This window comes from Epinephelus lanceolatus, chromosome 21 (genome assembly GCF_041903045.1).
Source record: "Epinephelus lanceolatus isolate andai-2023 chromosome 21, ASM4190304v1, whole genome shotgun sequence".
Taxonomy (NCBI): Eukaryota; Metazoa; Chordata; class Actinopteri; order Perciformes; family Serranidae; genus Epinephelus; species Epinephelus lanceolatus.
Genome location: NC_135754.1, coordinates 31,247,835 through 31,265,759, shown reverse-complemented (window position 1 = coordinate 31,265,759; position 17,925 = coordinate 31,247,835). Strand labels below are relative to the sequence as shown.

The following is a 17,925-nucleotide window of genomic DNA, read 5'->3' as shown; positions in this document are numbered from 1 at the left end:
GCTAAAAAAGAAGTGCCCTTTATTTGCATTTCAAGTTTTTCTCTGTGCTCACAAATGATCCTTTGTCTAAATGTCACATTATTGTGATGGGTACACTGTCGTCGCAAAAAACCTTCCCCTCTTAATCTTTATTGCTCGTCATAACACATATGGCGTTACATGAAAAACTCCTGACCCTCCTCTCCAGACCTTTGGCACTCAGTGCGATAAAAAGGAGCCTCATGAGGAGAACAGTGTTCAGTATAAACCTGCCACTGCTGCTCAAACATAGATTTCATCGTCTCAACAATGTGGCTTTTAATTTTCTTAGTCTGGTTGGTTATATGGGCCGGTGGCACATACTGGTACCTGTTTGGGAAACCGAGCCCTTTCTCCCTGGAGTCAGTGAGACCCCCTGAGCCTCGAGAGTTTGATCAGAAGAAGCGGGACAAAGTCATCAAGCAAGGTAAAATTACTGCAGCTTAAAAAAGCTCTTCTGCAGCATCACAATTAATTGGTGCAATACTTTGATATAAGAGTGCATTTTCTGCCAGTACGCCTGATGAGCTCCGTAGGCACACAATTTAACAAGAAACAATACATTCAATAATTACGATATTATATTAATATGTTAATGTATGACTTGTCTGTAACCTCCCAGACAAAGTGCACACTTAAAATGTAAAATGTGGTCTAAAAATGTTAAATCACAACTAGATTCTTGACTCCAGACTCTTTTTATTCCATTGGTTATACAAAAAATATTATACACTAACATGTCAGTATGAGTTTTTTGTTTTTAAAGCAAAAATTTAACACCTCAGTGAGCATCTGCCAAAAAGGAAAAAATAGCAAGCAAAAAATTATCACATGTTTACTCACTTATCATAATAAAATGGCAAAAAAAAAAACATTTAAATTACAATGAATTAACACCGCTTCAAGTGAGTCTTGGGTGTGTTGTGAATACCTAAGCAAAAGCTATCCTAGAATAGTTCAAAGGATGTAAGAGAAGGCAATAAAATAAATTTCAAAGAGGATACAGTACACAATTAGTTGACTGTACAATATGCTGAGGTGTGCCGATACAGCTATCTAAATGACCTGTTAGCTGTGTCATAACTCAGTTCAGATAAGACCTAAAAAAGCAGAAGTACAGTTATTTTTTTTTCCACCTGTGGGCTTTATCTTAATTAGATTATGGCCCAGAGGATTGTGTTCCCAGTCTAATCTACTGTTTATTACCAAGAGGAGATCAGATACAGGAACTGGAGCAGCAGACCAGAGAGGTGTGCAGTGAAACCTTCAGACTGTATTATGCAAACACTTTTTGATTCATCAGTTGCAGCACTTGCTCTTAATAACATTTACAACTTTATCTAAACTGACTGAACTGGAATGATAAATGTTACCTTGAAAGCTCTGTGTGTTTCTGTCCAGGTTTCAGCCTCGACAAAGTGCCCCAAAACCTGGATGTCATCGTCATTGGGAGTGGTATTGGTGGACTGGCGGCTGGGGCCACGCTGGCCAAAGCAGGGAAGAAAGTCCTGGTGCTGGAGCAACACGACCAGGCAGGAGGCTGCTGCCACACCTACATAGAGAAAGGCTTTGAGTTTGATGTTGGTAAGAGTGCTTGTAATTTATGTGACTGATGCATTTCTTCAAACAGACTGAAAACATACCACTTTTCACTTTAAATGAAAACTGAACAAAGCCTAACAAATACTGCACACACTGCATTTTGTTTTCCATATTTACTTTGGATTATTCCACCACCTGACATTTCTGCTACAGAAATGCGACCTTACACTGATACTCAGGATAGCTACAGGGGACAAACAAAAGCACTACCCTCTTTCTGTGTTGTTTGTGCCGGAAATCAAGCTTTCATTCTCTCGGGACTGTCAAAATGTCAAAAAATAGGCAAAAATCACAATTTTCCAAAGCCCAAGGTGACGCCCTCAGATGGACCTCCTAATTTGTCCAATTAAAATCTGAAACATTCCAACTTTGTCATCAAGTATGATGAAAAGCAGGAAATCCTCATAATTTAGAGGTTGGAACTAGAGAATATTTGGCATTTTGCTTGAAAAATCATCGACTGACTGAAAAGCTTTCATGCTTTTCATCTGCTTATCCGGGGCCAATCGCAAGGACAGCAGGCAAAGTAAGGCACTTGCGACGTCCCTCTTCAACATTTCCCAGCTGTTCTTTTTTTTATTTTTTATTTATTTAACCTTTATTTAACCAGGCAAGTCATTAAGAACAAATTCTTATTTACAATGGCAGCCTGGCAAAAGGCAAGAGCCTCTTGAGGAGAAGGGGACAGGGATTAGAGGGGTATCAAAAGATAAAAGAAACAGCAACACATACAACGTGCACCACATAAAAGACAAACAGCATAAAGTGGCTAACAGAGAGCAGCACATGCAGCAGGATGGACAATGCAACATCAGCAAAATAACAAAACAAGCAATGCAACAAACAACAAACATACAAACAGACAAACAACAACAATAGCAGCAGGAAGAAGAAGCATACAATGAGCAAACAGAAGGCAGCCGACAGACAGAAGTTCCAGAAAGAAATACTACTGGGTCAAGAGCAGCTGCATGTTTCAGTGAGAATGTCCAAAATCGTGCCCTTGAAAATTGACTTGGGAATGAAGTTTTCCAGCTTTAGCTTTTTTTGCAGATCGTTCCAGTCCTTGGCTGCAGCAGCCTGGAAAGACGACTGTCCAAGTACACTATTTGTTTTGGGAATTTTCAACAGAATATGGTGAGCAGAACGAGTGTTACAGGCAGCAGATGTGGTTTGCAACAAACGACACAGATAAGGAGGAGACAGACCAAGGAGAGTTTTATATATACGCATAAACCAGTGAATATTACGCCGGGTATGTAGGGATGGCCAGTTTACAGAGGAGTAAAGAGTGCAGTGATGCGTTTTAAATGGTGCATTTGTAGCAAACCGAATAGCAGAGTGATAGAGAACATCTAGTCTGGAGCAAGCCCTTGTAAGCTGACCTGTAAATGACGTCACCATAATCTAACATGGGGAGGATGGTCATTTGAACAAGAGTTAACTTTGCAGAGGCAGTGAAAGTAGAACGCATTCTGTATAAAAAACCTAACTCAGATTTGACCCTAGACTGTAACTTGCCAATGTGGTGCGAGAAAGACAAAGTGCTGTCAAGCCAGATACCCAGATATTTATATTCAGTGACTTGGTCTAGAACAGTTCCGTCAAGAGTAGTAATAGTTAGTGGTGGAAGGGGCATCAAACCCTTCCTACCGAACCACATGAACACATGAACACCCCACATGTTCCTGGGGGATCCCAACTCGTTCCCAGGCCAGATGAGATATATTATCCCTCTAGCGTGTTCTGGGTTTGCCCCTTACCAACTGGACAAGCCTGGAAATCTTCAGGAGATGGGAGGCGTCTAGGAGGCATCCTGATCAGATTCCCAAAGCACCTCTACTGGCCCCTTTCGACACAAAGGAGCAGCGGCTCTACTCTGAGCTCCCTCCGGATGTCTGAGCTCCTAACCCTTATCTCTAAGGCTGAGCCCAGCCCTTTCTGAAACTTATAAGATAAGATGTATCCGCAATCTCATTCTTTCGGTCACTAGTCAAAGATCATGACCATAGGTGAGGGTTGGGACATAGGAACGGTAAATCGAGAGCTTTGCCACCAGGTTCATCTCCCTCTTCACAACAACAGTGCAGTGCAGCACCTGCATCACTGCTGACTCCACCAAACCACCTGTCCATCATGCTCCATTTTATCCTCACTTGTAAAGAAGACCCCGAGATACTTGAGCGCATTCGCTTGGGGCAATAACTGTCTCCCAACCTAGAAGGGGTGGTCCACAGTTTCCCAGCAGAGAATCATGGCCTCACACTTTGAGGTGCTGACTCTCATTCTGACCGCTTCACATTTGTCTGAAAACCGCCCCAGTACATTTGTGTTCATGCCTGTAAGCTAGAAATTAAATGTTATGTGAAGTGAAATTTTGTACATTGTGACCTCAAGAGGAACAACAACGCATTAGGATATCAAAGCTGTTTATCTCCTCAGTGTGTCTTCAATAACTCTAATCCATGTTCCTGTTCCGCTCTTTCTTCTCCAGGGCTTCACTACATTGGTCAGGTCCATGAGAACAGTCTGCTGCGCATTGCCTTCGACCAGCTCTCCGAGGGCCAGCTGGAGTTCCAGGAGCTGAATCAACACTTCGACACCATCCAGATTGGGCTGGGCGATGAGAAACGAGACTACACCATCTTCTCCGGTAAAACTGAGATGAAAGCCCATCTGATGAAGCAATTCCCTGATGACACAGAGGCCATTGAGAAGTTCTTCAAAATCATGAAGGTGCTGTTAACTAGAGGACACATCTTTCAGCGTCGTCTGTCCAAAATATAACAACAAAATTATGAACCCCAAACATCGTCTGTGCCCCAACAGGTCTCAGCTAAGAAGACTCACTACCTGGCAACTCTAAAGCTGATCCCACAGTGGGTGTCTTTATTCCTGCTGAAGTCAGGCCTCGCAAACCTCGTCACCCCGGTCTTCCGCCTCTCTGGCACATGTGCAACAGACCTGGTGAACACTCTGACCAGCAACAAGGACCTCCACGTCATCTTTTCCTATCTTTTCTACGGTGGGTTGCATTACAAGTGTTCTGTGTTACAACAAGTGTGCTTTTTTGGGCATTGAGTGTTGGGGTTGACCAAACAAAACCCAGAAGAAGCTCTTTTAAAAGTTTTTATGAGTCCTATTTGCACTTCATGTTCTTTTTGTTAATGACAGTAATTTAGGGTCTTCCGAGTTCAGAGTTTCAATTTCGTTCCGTGTATATTTAGGTGTACCTCCAAAGGACTCCAGTGTTCTGATCAATGCGCTCCTGATTCATCACTACAAACGTGGTGCCTACTACCCTAAAGGTGGTGCCAGCGAGATCGCCTTCCACATCATCCGCACCATTCAGAAATACGGAGGAAACTGCCTGGTCAGAGCTCCCGTCTCTGAGATCCTGGTTAATGACAAGGGAGCAGCTTATGGTACGAAATCCAAGTTCCATTTTTCACATTTTTTATGAGACACCATCCTCAACAGGTAACTGACTAAAGACTTCCTGTATGTGCTACAGGTGTGAAAGTGAGGAAAGGTCAGGAGGAAGTGGAGGTTCATGCACCTGTGGTTGTTTCAAACTGTGGTATCTTCACCACCTTCCAGAAACTTCTTCCCCCTGAGATCCGAGTCAAGACAGGTGAGCAACAGATCCTTCTTAAATAAATGAATACTCTGAAATATATTAACTATCATTGTGAAAATCAGGAGAAAGTGACTGTAAACTTTCCCATATTGTAGATATTCAGGAAAGACTGAACATGATGAGACACGGCAGAGGATCATTCCTGGTCTTCTCAGGCTTTGATGGGACTGAAGAGGAGTTGGGGCTGGAGTCCACCAACTTCTGGCTGTTCAAAAACAATGATATGGACAAGTCGTAAGTTTGCAAAGCACTGACCACACTGAACACTGATACTTTATGACCACAAGGTGGTGCTATTGTATAAAGAGTAGAATTCAATAAACTCACACAGGCAAAACTGTCCTCACAGTAGAGGCCTACTTCCAGGAAGCTTATCATTTTTATTTCCTCCAAAAGAAAAAAAAATGTGTAGCTAAAGATTTATTTACTACTGACATAAAGAACTGGACTGTATATCAAAGCAATAGTTAGTAACTTTTATTAAAATAACTTACTATATTCTTCTATATCCTCTTTTTCCTACTGCCTCTACTGGCATTTGCTAGAATCAACCATGGTTCACCAAAAACAACCAATCACTGCCGAGCAATCTCAAAGGCAACTGTCAATCACTGCTCATTACCTGTGGTCAAACTTTGAAACTAGGCAGCACTGATCAAATATGAGCCAAGATTCTGTTACTGTATTGCTGATTTCTCACCTCAAATGTCTGCAGAGACATATTTTAGTGCACTGTTTAGCTGTAAAATGAGAAGGTTTGCGACCCAGCTGCCATGTTGAAAATGGTCGACCGACATGGAGATGGACATTTGAGGTGAGAAACAGGCAATGCAGTAACAGAATCTTGATTAAAAGTTGACCAGCACTGCCTAGTTTGGGGCGGCATGGTGGAACATTGGTTAGCACTGCCACTTTATAGCAAGAGGGGTTCCACGTTCGAATCTATCTGCCAGCCATCTGGACCCTAGTGTGTGTCTGCATGTTCTCCCTGTGTCAGTGTGGGTTTCCTCCAGGTGCTCCAGCTTCCTCGCACAGTCCAAAGACATGCAGGTTAACTGGTGACTCTAAATTGTCCGTAGGTGTGAATGTGAGTGTGAATGGTTGTCTGTCTCTATGTGTCAGCCCTGTGATAGTCTGGTGACCTGTCCAGGGTGCACCCTGCCTGGGATAAGCTCCAGGCCCAACTTGACCCTGTACCAGGGTGAGCGGTTACAGAAAATGAATGAATGAATGCTTAATTTGACAGTTTGTACAAATTCACAAACAGTGACTGACATGATTCACAGCTGCGTTCCAGACTTTTCAGCTCTAAATGTCTTTTTTACTTCATGTGCAGAAAGGTCAATAGAAATGCTACAAGGCAGACAGTGGGCAGAGGAGTATGATTTTCACAGATTCTCTGTCATGACATGACCATTTTCTAAATAAAAGTTACCAACTACAGCTTTACTACATGTAGATTATTTAATTAGTAAGTTAAAGTTCCCTTTATCGTCCTCTAGATGGAGCACATGACCAGCCGGGTTTCAGTTCCAGGATTTAAATACCATACTCATGAGTTCTTACATGTGTGGCCACACTGCAGATAAAAGCAGCCCAGACTGCTCTGACTGATGGATGATTTTAATTTTACTTTGTTTGTTGTTTGCTGTTTGTTTGTTTGTTTAGGATGGACGACTTCTTTGCAATGAGCAAAGAGGAAGCACCAGATAATATCCCCATGATGTTCATCACAATGCCATCAGCCAAAGACCCAGAAGCCAAAATAAGACACCCTGGTACAAACACCCCCAACCCTTACAAACAATAGGAAGATAAAAAAGACAGATGTGTCTTTCTGTCTTTTATTTTAAAAAGATAAAAGACATGTTGTGATCTAAAGATGTACTGCGACTAGAACATGATTACCAAATCTGCGTGCCCATACAGATTAAGTGAGATGTCTTGTTTGTTTCACGCTCACAGGTAAATCCTGCATGACGATACTGACGATGGTGAAGTATGAATGGTTTGAAGAATGGAAGGACACAACGGTGCGCAAAAGGGGCGACGAATACTACAACTACAAGATGAGATTTGCTAAGAACCTCTTCGACTGGGCCTGTACTCTGTTCCCTAAAATCAAAGACAAGGTAGGATCTGTCACGCATGAACACGCAAAAACATTTAATATCCAAAGCATGAAAAAGTATCAATTTATAGCTACGAAAGTATATTAGTTTGCTGTAGGTTGTTCGTGAGCCTTAAAACATCTAAAATGTTTTAAGGCTGGGTATGGGCACTCGATATCTTATAAGTATGGATCAAAATAACCCAGTACCATGTGGTATCGAGATTTCTTCAATCAAATGATACCTGTATTCAATCCTTTCTGTACCTATTTCTATGGTTTTGCTCACAGCCAATCACTGCAACCCTTGTTTGACGTAATTTGAGGTGTGATTGGCAGCTACAACCCACACAATCTTTGGTGTGGTGAAATCAAGTGGGATGTATTTGACAGAGTTAAAAAAAAGGTATCAAATGAAGTACTCTATTAGTATTGGTTTTACTACGAGGATACTGGTATCATAGTTTTTTCAATGATACCCAGTCCTGATATGTGTTGACTGCATCGTAAAAGAAGTATGTTTTGTTTTCCAGTTGGTTTTCCAGGATGTGGCGACCCCACTGACCAACATGCACTACCTGGGTGCCCAGCGTGGAGCCATGTACTCTGCTGAGCACAACCTAGACCGTTTCCATGCCGAGAGTGTGGCGAGGAACAGGTGCAACACCCCCGTGAAAAACCTCTACATCTCAGGTATAAATGTTATAACATGGGTTGAGGCTTTTCAACTGAAAATTATTCTGCATGCACAGTCAATTCAGTGTTTGTGATTGAGTGAAGTTTTCACTGGCATAGAAATGTCTCAACAAGTCCAGAAATTGACTGACTTCAGAGGGGGGGAGCTCTGATGCTTTGAAATGTGAGAGCTTCTTTACAGCGTCACCTAGATTAGTGTGGTGGTACAGTTAAAACACTTAAAAAATGAGTGTAAGAAAGTCACAAGTGTTTCTGTTTCTGTTCCAGGCCAAGACGTGTTCAGCTGTGGGATAGCAGGCGCTCTGCACGGTGGACTCCTCTGCGCCTCTACGGTGCTGGATCACATTGTCTACATTGACTTGCTCCTCCTCAAGAAGAAGCTAAAGAGGAGGAAAGCCAGAGAGTTGGCCCAGCTGGCTAAGAAGAAGCTGCAGTGAGAGCGCTCTGTACTTCCCCTGCAGGACAGTAATGAAACTGCACAAACCAGGTGCAAAACGACCCTGAAAGGATCAAACCAGCCTTGAGTCCCTGATCTATTCTACATACTTATGAAGTCTACACATACTAATGCCAACCCAGAATGATCACCCGATTGTGGTGGAACATTTGGTCTGGTCTGAACTAAGACTTGGCATGGAAATATAAAATGCTAAAGAGTTAGCATGGAGCACTGGAGCACATAATCTACTGCAGACTTAACAGATGATTTTGGCTTCAATTTATAATAATTCATTAGAGTGAAAGGCCATACAATGAGAATACAGAGTGCAGCATCTGTTTACAGTACTGCAGTAATTGTGTACATATATGTAAGGAGCTGGAGATGTTTTTGGTTGGTTCTGCACATGCTGGGTCAGTTTTCTTTTTAGTATTTCCAAAGTTTCACCAGTTTGCCTGAAGGTAACCACAAGCAGTGTTTAAGTGCACAATATCTTGACTTGAATACACTGTACCTAAGTGATTCTCTATTTAATACCCTGCTGCGACTCTGCATCATTGTTTAGGAAATGGTCCATTTAATTTTTATTTGGGTGTTCTTAAAATTGTATGCCTCCACAAACCTGTCACGTTTCTCTTACGGCTAACGTACATGTAATGGATGCTTCACATACATCTTCCCCCCGACAGCACAATCAGCACAGTTTCAAGGTGGACACTCAAGATTAGAGTCACCAATTCAGTATCTGATCAAATGTCTCCCCTTCTGTTCCTGAGTTATGGCGTTAAATAATAGCCAGAAAAGTGTTTTTGCAGAGCATTATAATGTCACCGTGAAGATGACCTTTGACCTTTTGGACATTAAATACCAACTCTTTTTATCCTTTGAGACATTTGTGCGAAATTTAGTCATCATTAATTAGCTAATTAACAAGAATTATGAATTCATGCGTTTTGGCCAAAAACACGTTCTGTCAAGTCACAGTGACCATGACCTTTGACCTCTGACCACCAAATTCTAATCAGTTCATCCCTGAGTCCAAGTGGACGTCTGAGGAAATTCCCTCAAGGCCTCTTGAGATACTGTGTTCACAAGAACGTGACAGACGCAAGGTCACAGTGACCTTGACCTTTAGCCACCAAATTGTAATCAGTAAATTGTTGAGTCCAAGTGGACGTTTGTGCAAAATGTGAAGAAATCCCCTCGAGATATCACGTTAATGAGAATGAGACAGACGCAAGGTCACAGTGACCTTGACTTCTGACCTTGGATTACCAAAATCAAATCAGTTCATCACTGGGTCCAAGTGAACGTTTGCGCCAAATTTAAAAAAAAAAAAAAAAGACCCTCAAAGCATTCTTGAGGGAACAGACGGATGGACGAACAAACCCAAAAACATAATGGATCTGGTGATCACTGGCAAGGAGGTATATTTTATTGCTTTATTTGGTAGTCTCTGAAAAATGATATTTCTCTCCTTTTTTTGGCAACATTCAAGTATATTATAATCTTCATCAGCTGTATCAAGGGAACAATTTAACATCACCACGTTTTCTAAATGTACAACTAAGAAATATTGACAAATGCTTAATGATTGGTATGACTGCATGATACCAACTTTTAAATTTTAAGATTTTCTAATGCCTGCTTTTGTGCTGCATGTACTGATATTTTTCTTGTCTCTCCAAATTCTTCTACAGATGATAAGAGATTTAATTAAACAGGAATTAACTGTGAAAATATCAACTAGAAGTGTAAATGTGTAAATATAATCATTTAATTAAATAAAATATTACCTATAACAAATGATTAATCTATCCAGAATCATCACAAGCATCAGGTATGACAGGTTTATTAGTTATTTACATATCACTTACTGGTGAACTGAGACTGAGAGTCCCCTCTGGTTTCTCAGTTCCCACCTATGTTGTTCTGACCTGACTTATAACCCCAGTGTTGTTTGGGTAACTGCTGAAATCAAACGTACGGGGGGAAACCTCAGACTTCCTGCACTAAGTGAACATTTCCTCAGTAAACGGTGGGCATATTGGCTGACAAACTGTGGTCTGTAGGAGACGACCGGGGGGATCCGAGGAGAAGAATGCCTCTTCTGTCCAGCCAGCCGGTGGGATGCCAGTACCTCTCTTGCTCTGCTTACCTCCATCCCTCTGCTGTACAAACTCAGGGAAAGCTCTCCCCGCTGCTGCACGTTGCTACTGTTACTGTTTCCTTTTCAATACTTGTGAATTCAAAAAGGCAAAAACTAGTTCAAGTTCAAGGAGCAAAATGGTAGGGAGAGAAGTTAATTATATTGACTCTGCCTGACTGGGACTTCAGTAGGCCTTAACATATAATTACAGTGGCATGATAAAATGCAGAGCTTCACCAGAAATAAACATCTACAGTAACTCTTACTTTCCTCTGCTGTGCTCTGACTGACTCATAGTGCTATAAACAAACCCACCTGCCTTTTGAGCTCTGAAATAAAGTGAACCCACCCTTTTTTTAGCCATGTCGGCTTGATGGTTGGTTGGTTAGTCTACCACTTTGGTCCAGACTGAAATATGTCAACAGCTATTGAATGGGTTGTCATGAAATGTCGTAGAAACATTCAAGTTTCCCAGAGGATGAATCCTAGTGACTCTGCTGACCTCCTGACTTTTCCTCTAGCGCCACCAGCAGGTTGACATTTTTGGTGAATTGTCTTAAAAACTGTTGGATGCTTTACCATGAAATCTGGTACAGATATTCATGTTTCCCAGAGGATGGATCCTAGCTACTGTGCTGACCCCCTAACTTTTCCTCTAGCGCCACCAGCAGGTTGACATTTTTGCCCTTCAGTGAAATGTCTACACAGCTACTGGATGTATTATGATGACTTTGATACACCCATTGGAATAAGAGGCAAAGTCCCTTCCCTACCAGTGTCTCCCATGGGACCTTACTTCGTAAAACAAGACAATTTTTTAATCCCATTTGAATTCTGCGATGAATGTTTGTCAAATTAAAAGATAATTTTGCAAGTCAATAAAGTTGCAGCTTGTCATAGCACTGAGCACATAGCACTAAACCGCTAAAATAAATATCATATCATATTTCAACAGCTTTATGACAAACTACTTTATTGACTTGAATATGTATCTTTTACACTGACAAACATCAAATGTAAAATTCATGACACAATTTAAATGTAAATCAAAAAGTAATTTGTCTAGTCACCACTGACTACCGTACAGATTTTTTCTGTAATAAGGTCAGGACTTCGCCTCTTCTTTGGAATTCATGTCATCCTTGACATTTTTGCAGTTGTGTGTGATTTGATGTCCTCCTCATGCTGTCAAATAAAAAGAACTAAAACTATTAATGAAGGTTTAAATTATGAGTCATAAACCCTTTTAAAAGAATATCATATCAAAAGTTTGTACCAACATTTGTCCAAGAAAAAGAGTGACAATATGATTAATTTTGATTTATAAAGGAGGTTTTAATTTCTTGTAATGCTCACGATTACCACATTTTACACTGTACAGCCCCTTTCACACATGCACTGCAAACCTGAACTTATTTAGACATTACCTGAAGAAGTATGTGAGAATGCAAATGTCTGAATCATTTGGATCGGACATTAAATGGACTTTACCCTGCCAAATCGCTAGTACAAAGGCAGTGTGATACCTGAGCTCAAATGTGAACTGTGAGAATTCACTGCGAGTCAGTGGGTGTAGCGATGCCAATTCTATCAAACGTTTGCACAAAACCAGATGAAAACAAACAGCTGAGGGTGACACAAAAACAACAACAAAAATGCTTAACTGGAGAGGTGACGAGATTCAGGAACTTCTGTGGGTGAGGGCCAACATTGGGTGCGGTTACATGATGGCTTCTCATTCAGAATGAAATAAATCTGAATGAAATCATTCGGAATTAAAGTTATTCCAGGTAGTTTACATGGGAAATATTCATTCTGAATGAGGGTTTACACGGCAGATCAGTTTAATTGCCTTTTAATCGCCTTTATTCGGGTCCGTGCAAGGTTTGGGGCAGGGAAGGTTTCTGATTGGATAGGGGGCGGGGCGGATGTTACGTGTTTACGTTTACCGGAAGAAAACACTGCAGTCCTCGCTCCAGATAACAAGATGCTTGACGACGCCGTTCTTAGTGCCTTTTTCGGGCTTGTTTTGCTTATATTCTTGAAGCAGCAGTACAACAACAACCTTGTTCTGCTAATGCTTCGTCTGTTGAGGAGGAGAAGGGAGGTAGAAGGTCGAAGAAGGGAGACAGAAGACCGTGCTTCTTAGAAGCTGCCATCTTGTCGCACGCGCTATATATCGCGCCAGAAGGGCAAGGAAACGAGCATGCGCAGAAAGACCGGAATGAACTTAAAGAGGAATGAGTGTATACAAGTGCGAGAAATTCTTTCATTCGGAATTAGAAACGGAATAGTCCAGCCCCTTAAATCGGGGTGAATTTTCAATCTCATTGGCCATTTTCATTCCGAATTAGGTGTTTACAAGATCACTTTTAATAGGAATGAACTTTCATTCTGAATGAAAAGGGAGACAAATTTAAGTAACTGCAAGAGACTTGCTGTATCCAGGTGCCACCCCTTGCCTCAACCAAACAGAGTACTTTCAGTAGGTGAGAGCACAATAGATGATCTCTGTAGCTACATGCTACATGCAGCACACAACAGGAGAAACTGTCTGGAGTTCACGCGAGAAAACGTCTCACCATGACATCAGTAACAATAGAAATTCCTCATTAGTGTAGTTCGCCACTTCTTACATGTGTAGACTGCTTATTAAACATTTTAACTTTGTAGTAACAAAAGGATTTTCTGTGTAACTGCAGAGAAAGTGAAGAGGAAATGTGACTTGTCATTTCACGAAGTTATTAACTTTGTAGAAAAGCAAGTCATGTCAGAAAGGGCCGATCTAAGGAGGAGGAATTTGAGTTTCTCTTGACCAGCACAAGCACCACCTCAACCCCCTCTCCTCTTTTTCCTCTAGCAGGCGGCTCCCACATGTTTAGACACGCTCTTACATCAGGAGAGGCCCAGAGGGTCGAATCTTTTAAACAGCAGTCCACTCTTTCCACTCTCTCTTTCCACTCTGACACTCTCTACCCAGCAGACGCACACGTTTAAATAAAATTAATAAACTTCTCTCTCAACTTAAAAGTTTTATTTAGACAAAGCAAGCTGTAATCTTGCGAACACTGCAGCGACAGAATTGGCTCGGGGAGGATTCGTGTTGCTAGGCTCTCGTCTCTGTGTTTCAGCCAGCTTTTCTTCTTTTCCAGATGTTAGAGCTCCTCCCCGCTGGCCTGCCGCAGCCTCCCACAGCTTGAACCCAGCCAACAACCACAGCTGCTACCAATCTGAGGACTCTCAGAAGAAACTTTCAGACGACCCAGATGAGAGGAAGAGCCAGTCTGAAGATAGTACCCCGGATCAGACTGAGCTTAAAGGCGTGAGCAGGTGATAGAAAGCAACACAGGTCATTTTGAAAGGGTCTCTACAACTTCACCACCATATTTTAGTCAAGTATGACGTCCTTAATAGATGAAAACTTAAAACTGTTATGGGGTTCCACAGCCAAAAATACAAAATGTATGTTTACAGAAGGGAGAGAGAGAAAAAACTGATTCTTCATTTGTGTTTCTGTGGATGAAACCAAAGCAGACTGAAGCTGTTTTCCTGCTCCGAACAGATCACAGACCTCTTCTCCCATGTTGGCTAAAAGCTGCAGTTTGAGGCCAAACTTTCTGTTGAGCTAAATGGAAAATCCAAGGAAAATGGCCTCTTCCCCTGATCTACCTTCTGTCTGAAAAATCTTTCGACAATCTGAAACACAACTGGTCCCACATGTCTGCACATTTAAAGGGGCAGTTCACCCCAAAATCAAAAATACATATTTTTCGTCTTGTCTGTAGCGCTGTTTATCAGTCTAGATTGTTTTGGTGTGAGTTGCCGTGTGTAGAAGATATCAGCCGTATAGACATCTGCCTTCTACACAATATAATGGAACTAGAAGGCGCTCAGCTTGTGGTGCTCAAAGCGCCAAAAAATATATTTGAAAAACTCAACAGCAATGTCTCTTTCCAGAAAGCATGACCCGATTACTCAAGAATAATCCACAGGCACCCCTGCACCCACCGACCACATCACCGCAGAAGGAAGCATGCATCTACTGCTAGCTCATCCAGCCCCACTGAGCTAGCTAACATTACAGCTCAGCCGAGGAGGACGGCATTAATGTTTACATCTCACACCATCACGAACATGAGCCTCTTGTCCATGAGTAGATGCACGCTTCCTTCTGCGAGGTGATACGGCTGGAGGATGCAGTTCAGTAGAAAGACAACAGTTCCTACATGAAACTGCTCTCAACAAGGTCTGTGGATTATCTTGAGTAACTGGGTCATGATTTCTGGAAAGAGACATTGCTGTAGAGTTTTTCAAATGTTTATTTTGGCACTTTGCACACCACAAGCTGAGTGCCATCTAGTTCCATTATATTGGAGAGAAGGCAGACATCTCTATGGCTGATATCTCCAACACTCTGCAACTCACAGCAAAATAATCTAGACTGATAAATAGCACTACAGGTAAGAGGTAAAATATGTGTAACCATCCCTTTAATTTCAGTTCACCCTGACATTATTTTATTATTTGATCAGTCTATCACTTGAAAAATTATCCCCAACTTTTGAGGATTTGCAGCTTTTTTGCTTATATATTATAACACGACTATCTTAAGATGTCCCTGGCATTTTATAAACTTCTATAAACATTCAATAACTATTTTTAGGGGGCAACTGGGGGCAGTGAAAACACCTTGTGAACACAACACTGACCAGTTCCTCCAGGATCTCATGGCAAAAAACCCTTGAATTTGGGGCCAATTTTGTCAAAAATTGGGATAAAAATTGTGGCATTTTTATGTGACTTTTTGCGGGAAATTGCAGCAAATGACAAACATTGTGGCTAATGACAAAAGGAGAAAAAAAGTGATTTTCTTTAAATTACCACCGCCAAAAAAATAAGTCATGTAATCACTTGCTATAATAATCATACTGAATAATACAAAAATAGCTGCAAATGTTTTTTCATAGTTCTCTTCTTTAGTTTTAATTAATTAGTTTCAAAACATGGACTCTAATAATGTTGCAAAAAATCCTGAGTGAATATTGTAGCTCTCAAACCAGACAATGTGACTGTGAAACAACATGTAAGACATGTAACATTTTAATAAATTCAAAACATATTGTATGCATTTAAACAGTGCAGATTCTTGTCAAAGTAGAGTGTTTCTCCATACTGCAATGCCATTAGTGCATTTGAGACGTGTCTGATGATGTTTCAAATGACATTGCATGTACTACGACTTCCGGTCGGCCGGAAAATGTGGAAAAACACGGAAAAATTGCGGGACTTTTGAAAAATTGCAAGCCCCCGCAAATATTGCGGACTTTCGTTGAATTTGTATTAATTATTGCGATCGCAAGAGATTTTCTGGAGGACTGATTGACATATTATCACCTTCTAGGTTGATATAGCTTAACTTGTTAGCAAACAGTTGCATATTTACACACTCAGCAGTTACGGAGCAAAAAATTCATTTGGAGTCGTGTCGGCGTCCACCTAATACATCTAAGTCATCTCTGTTTTTGGGCTCTAACAACTCCTGGGATAAATGTCCACCTCTTTAGCTGCCAAATACTCCATTATGTTCATCAGCTAGCTGCTGACGGTGTCTTCCTGTTGTTTGGTGTTGAGCAGGTAGCGTACAGTGGGTTTTTAGAGCTTTTTCACTGGAAACAGCTGCCTGCTGGAGACTCAGAACAACGCTATGAGAGCAGGTAACGTGAACCAAAACAGTACAGCTGAGGCTGGATGCATAAAAAATGAGCTGAAACTCAATATAAAGCTCCGTAAAGCCGAGGGGAGCAGCAGATCCAGGTGATAACTCTGGATTTATCACTACGAGTGTCCCCTCTCATATTGCTATTATTATTATTATTATTATTATTATTATTATTATTATTATAGCTACTTTAAAATCAAGAAAATAATCAGCAGACTCACCAATTATGGAAAAAAATGGTTGCAGCCTTTATTTCTGTGCTACTAAATTTCAGAAAGGTGAACACACATCGTTAAACAGAGAAAGCTTAAAATCTGAGCTGCTATTTGAAGTGCTTTATTGAGTATTGACAGTGAATGCAAACAGCACTCTTAATATGGGCATCATGTAGTTCCAACACACCTACACTTTCAACAATTTGCATTTATCATGTTTCTACCTTGAAGAACTTAATTAACTTCCTCACTTTATCACTACCTCTTCCTCTCGGCCTACAGACTGAGGTGAGGAATGCTTCTTGGCAGGACTCTACTTTCCCTTTTTCAGCTGTTAGTAATATTTCCTGTGAGGCTGCTCTGCACATTTGATTGTAAATTATGCTGCATGTTGGCGTTTGGATGAGAGAGAGACGGAGAAAGAGAGTGAGGAGACAGGAGTAGGGAGGCCCAGAGAAAGGAGAGCCACGGAGAACCATGTCTTCTCGAATGAGTCATAGAAAGTATTCGCTCTGTCTGCTTCTACAATCAGGCTCCTGCTCTACTGTGAAGTATGAGAGTAACTAAGTGTGTTGCATACAGACAGTATACTGCACCTCTGCGCCTGGCAACAACAAACAGCTGACCTTAGACATCCAGGTCGTCTTTAGAGACCCCAACAATGACATGAAGGTTCAACCTCAGCGTTCGTCTCTGTGCATTTATTTAAAGCTGTGCACCCCTGCACACTGGGAGCGACTGGGAGGGAAACATTGTTACAGAGTAAACAAAAGTAATCACCACCTGCTTAACCGCAAAGCCACAACAGTCTATTATGTGATCATAGTTTACAGAGTTTCACAGCGATGAGGATAAGAATCTCTGGCTTTAATCCAGCACCGTCAACATGAGATGGTTGTCAGGTTAAGGGCAAGAATTTGGTGATTTAATATATAAAAAAAATCTCACAGGACACAGTACGACCACTGAACCTATATAAATAATCTCGTGTTTAAATCAAAGAGTAAATCTCCTCGCTCTTTCACACCCATCTGCACTATGTGACTTCAGCTCCTCCTTCCAGCGGATGCTTCAGACATGATCGGCAGTCTCACATTTCACCCCCCCAACCCACCCTCCACCCCTCACCCCTCTGCTGAGCAATCCTCATCAGCCTAATGCATCCGCATTCGTCACCACTGCTCCCTCTGCTCTGTGTTTACATGGCCAGCCAGCTTGTGATGAGGTTAAATGCTGGAGACAGTATGCACTAGAGGGGGCTCTTCTGTGGGTGTGAACCCAGCCAGCCCTCATAAGGAGATGACTCCTCAACACATGGTTTGGATACAGATGTTATA

At 41.5% G+C, this 17,925-nt stretch overlaps 1 protein-coding gene across 1 annotated transcript; it reads left to right on the top strand.

The window, feature by feature from the left end:
- Positions 1–206: 206 nt before the first annotated feature.
- Positions 207–11,869, top strand: LOC117246709 (inactive all-trans-retinol 13,14-reductase). Its single transcript, XM_033610639.2, has 11 exons — positions 207–445; positions 1,420–1,602; positions 4,115–4,356; positions 4,450–4,645; positions 4,848–5,045; positions 5,135–5,254; positions 5,356–5,494; positions 6,929–7,038; positions 7,226–7,392; positions 7,904–8,063; positions 8,334–11,869. Exons 1-11 carry the CDS (start codon positions 289–291, stop codon positions 8,501–8,503), a joined length of 1,842 nt encoding a protein of 613 aa, XP_033466530.1. The 5' UTR covers positions 207–288; the 3' UTR covers positions 8,504–11,869.
- The last annotated feature ends 6,056 nt before the right edge of the window (positions 11,870–17,925 follow it).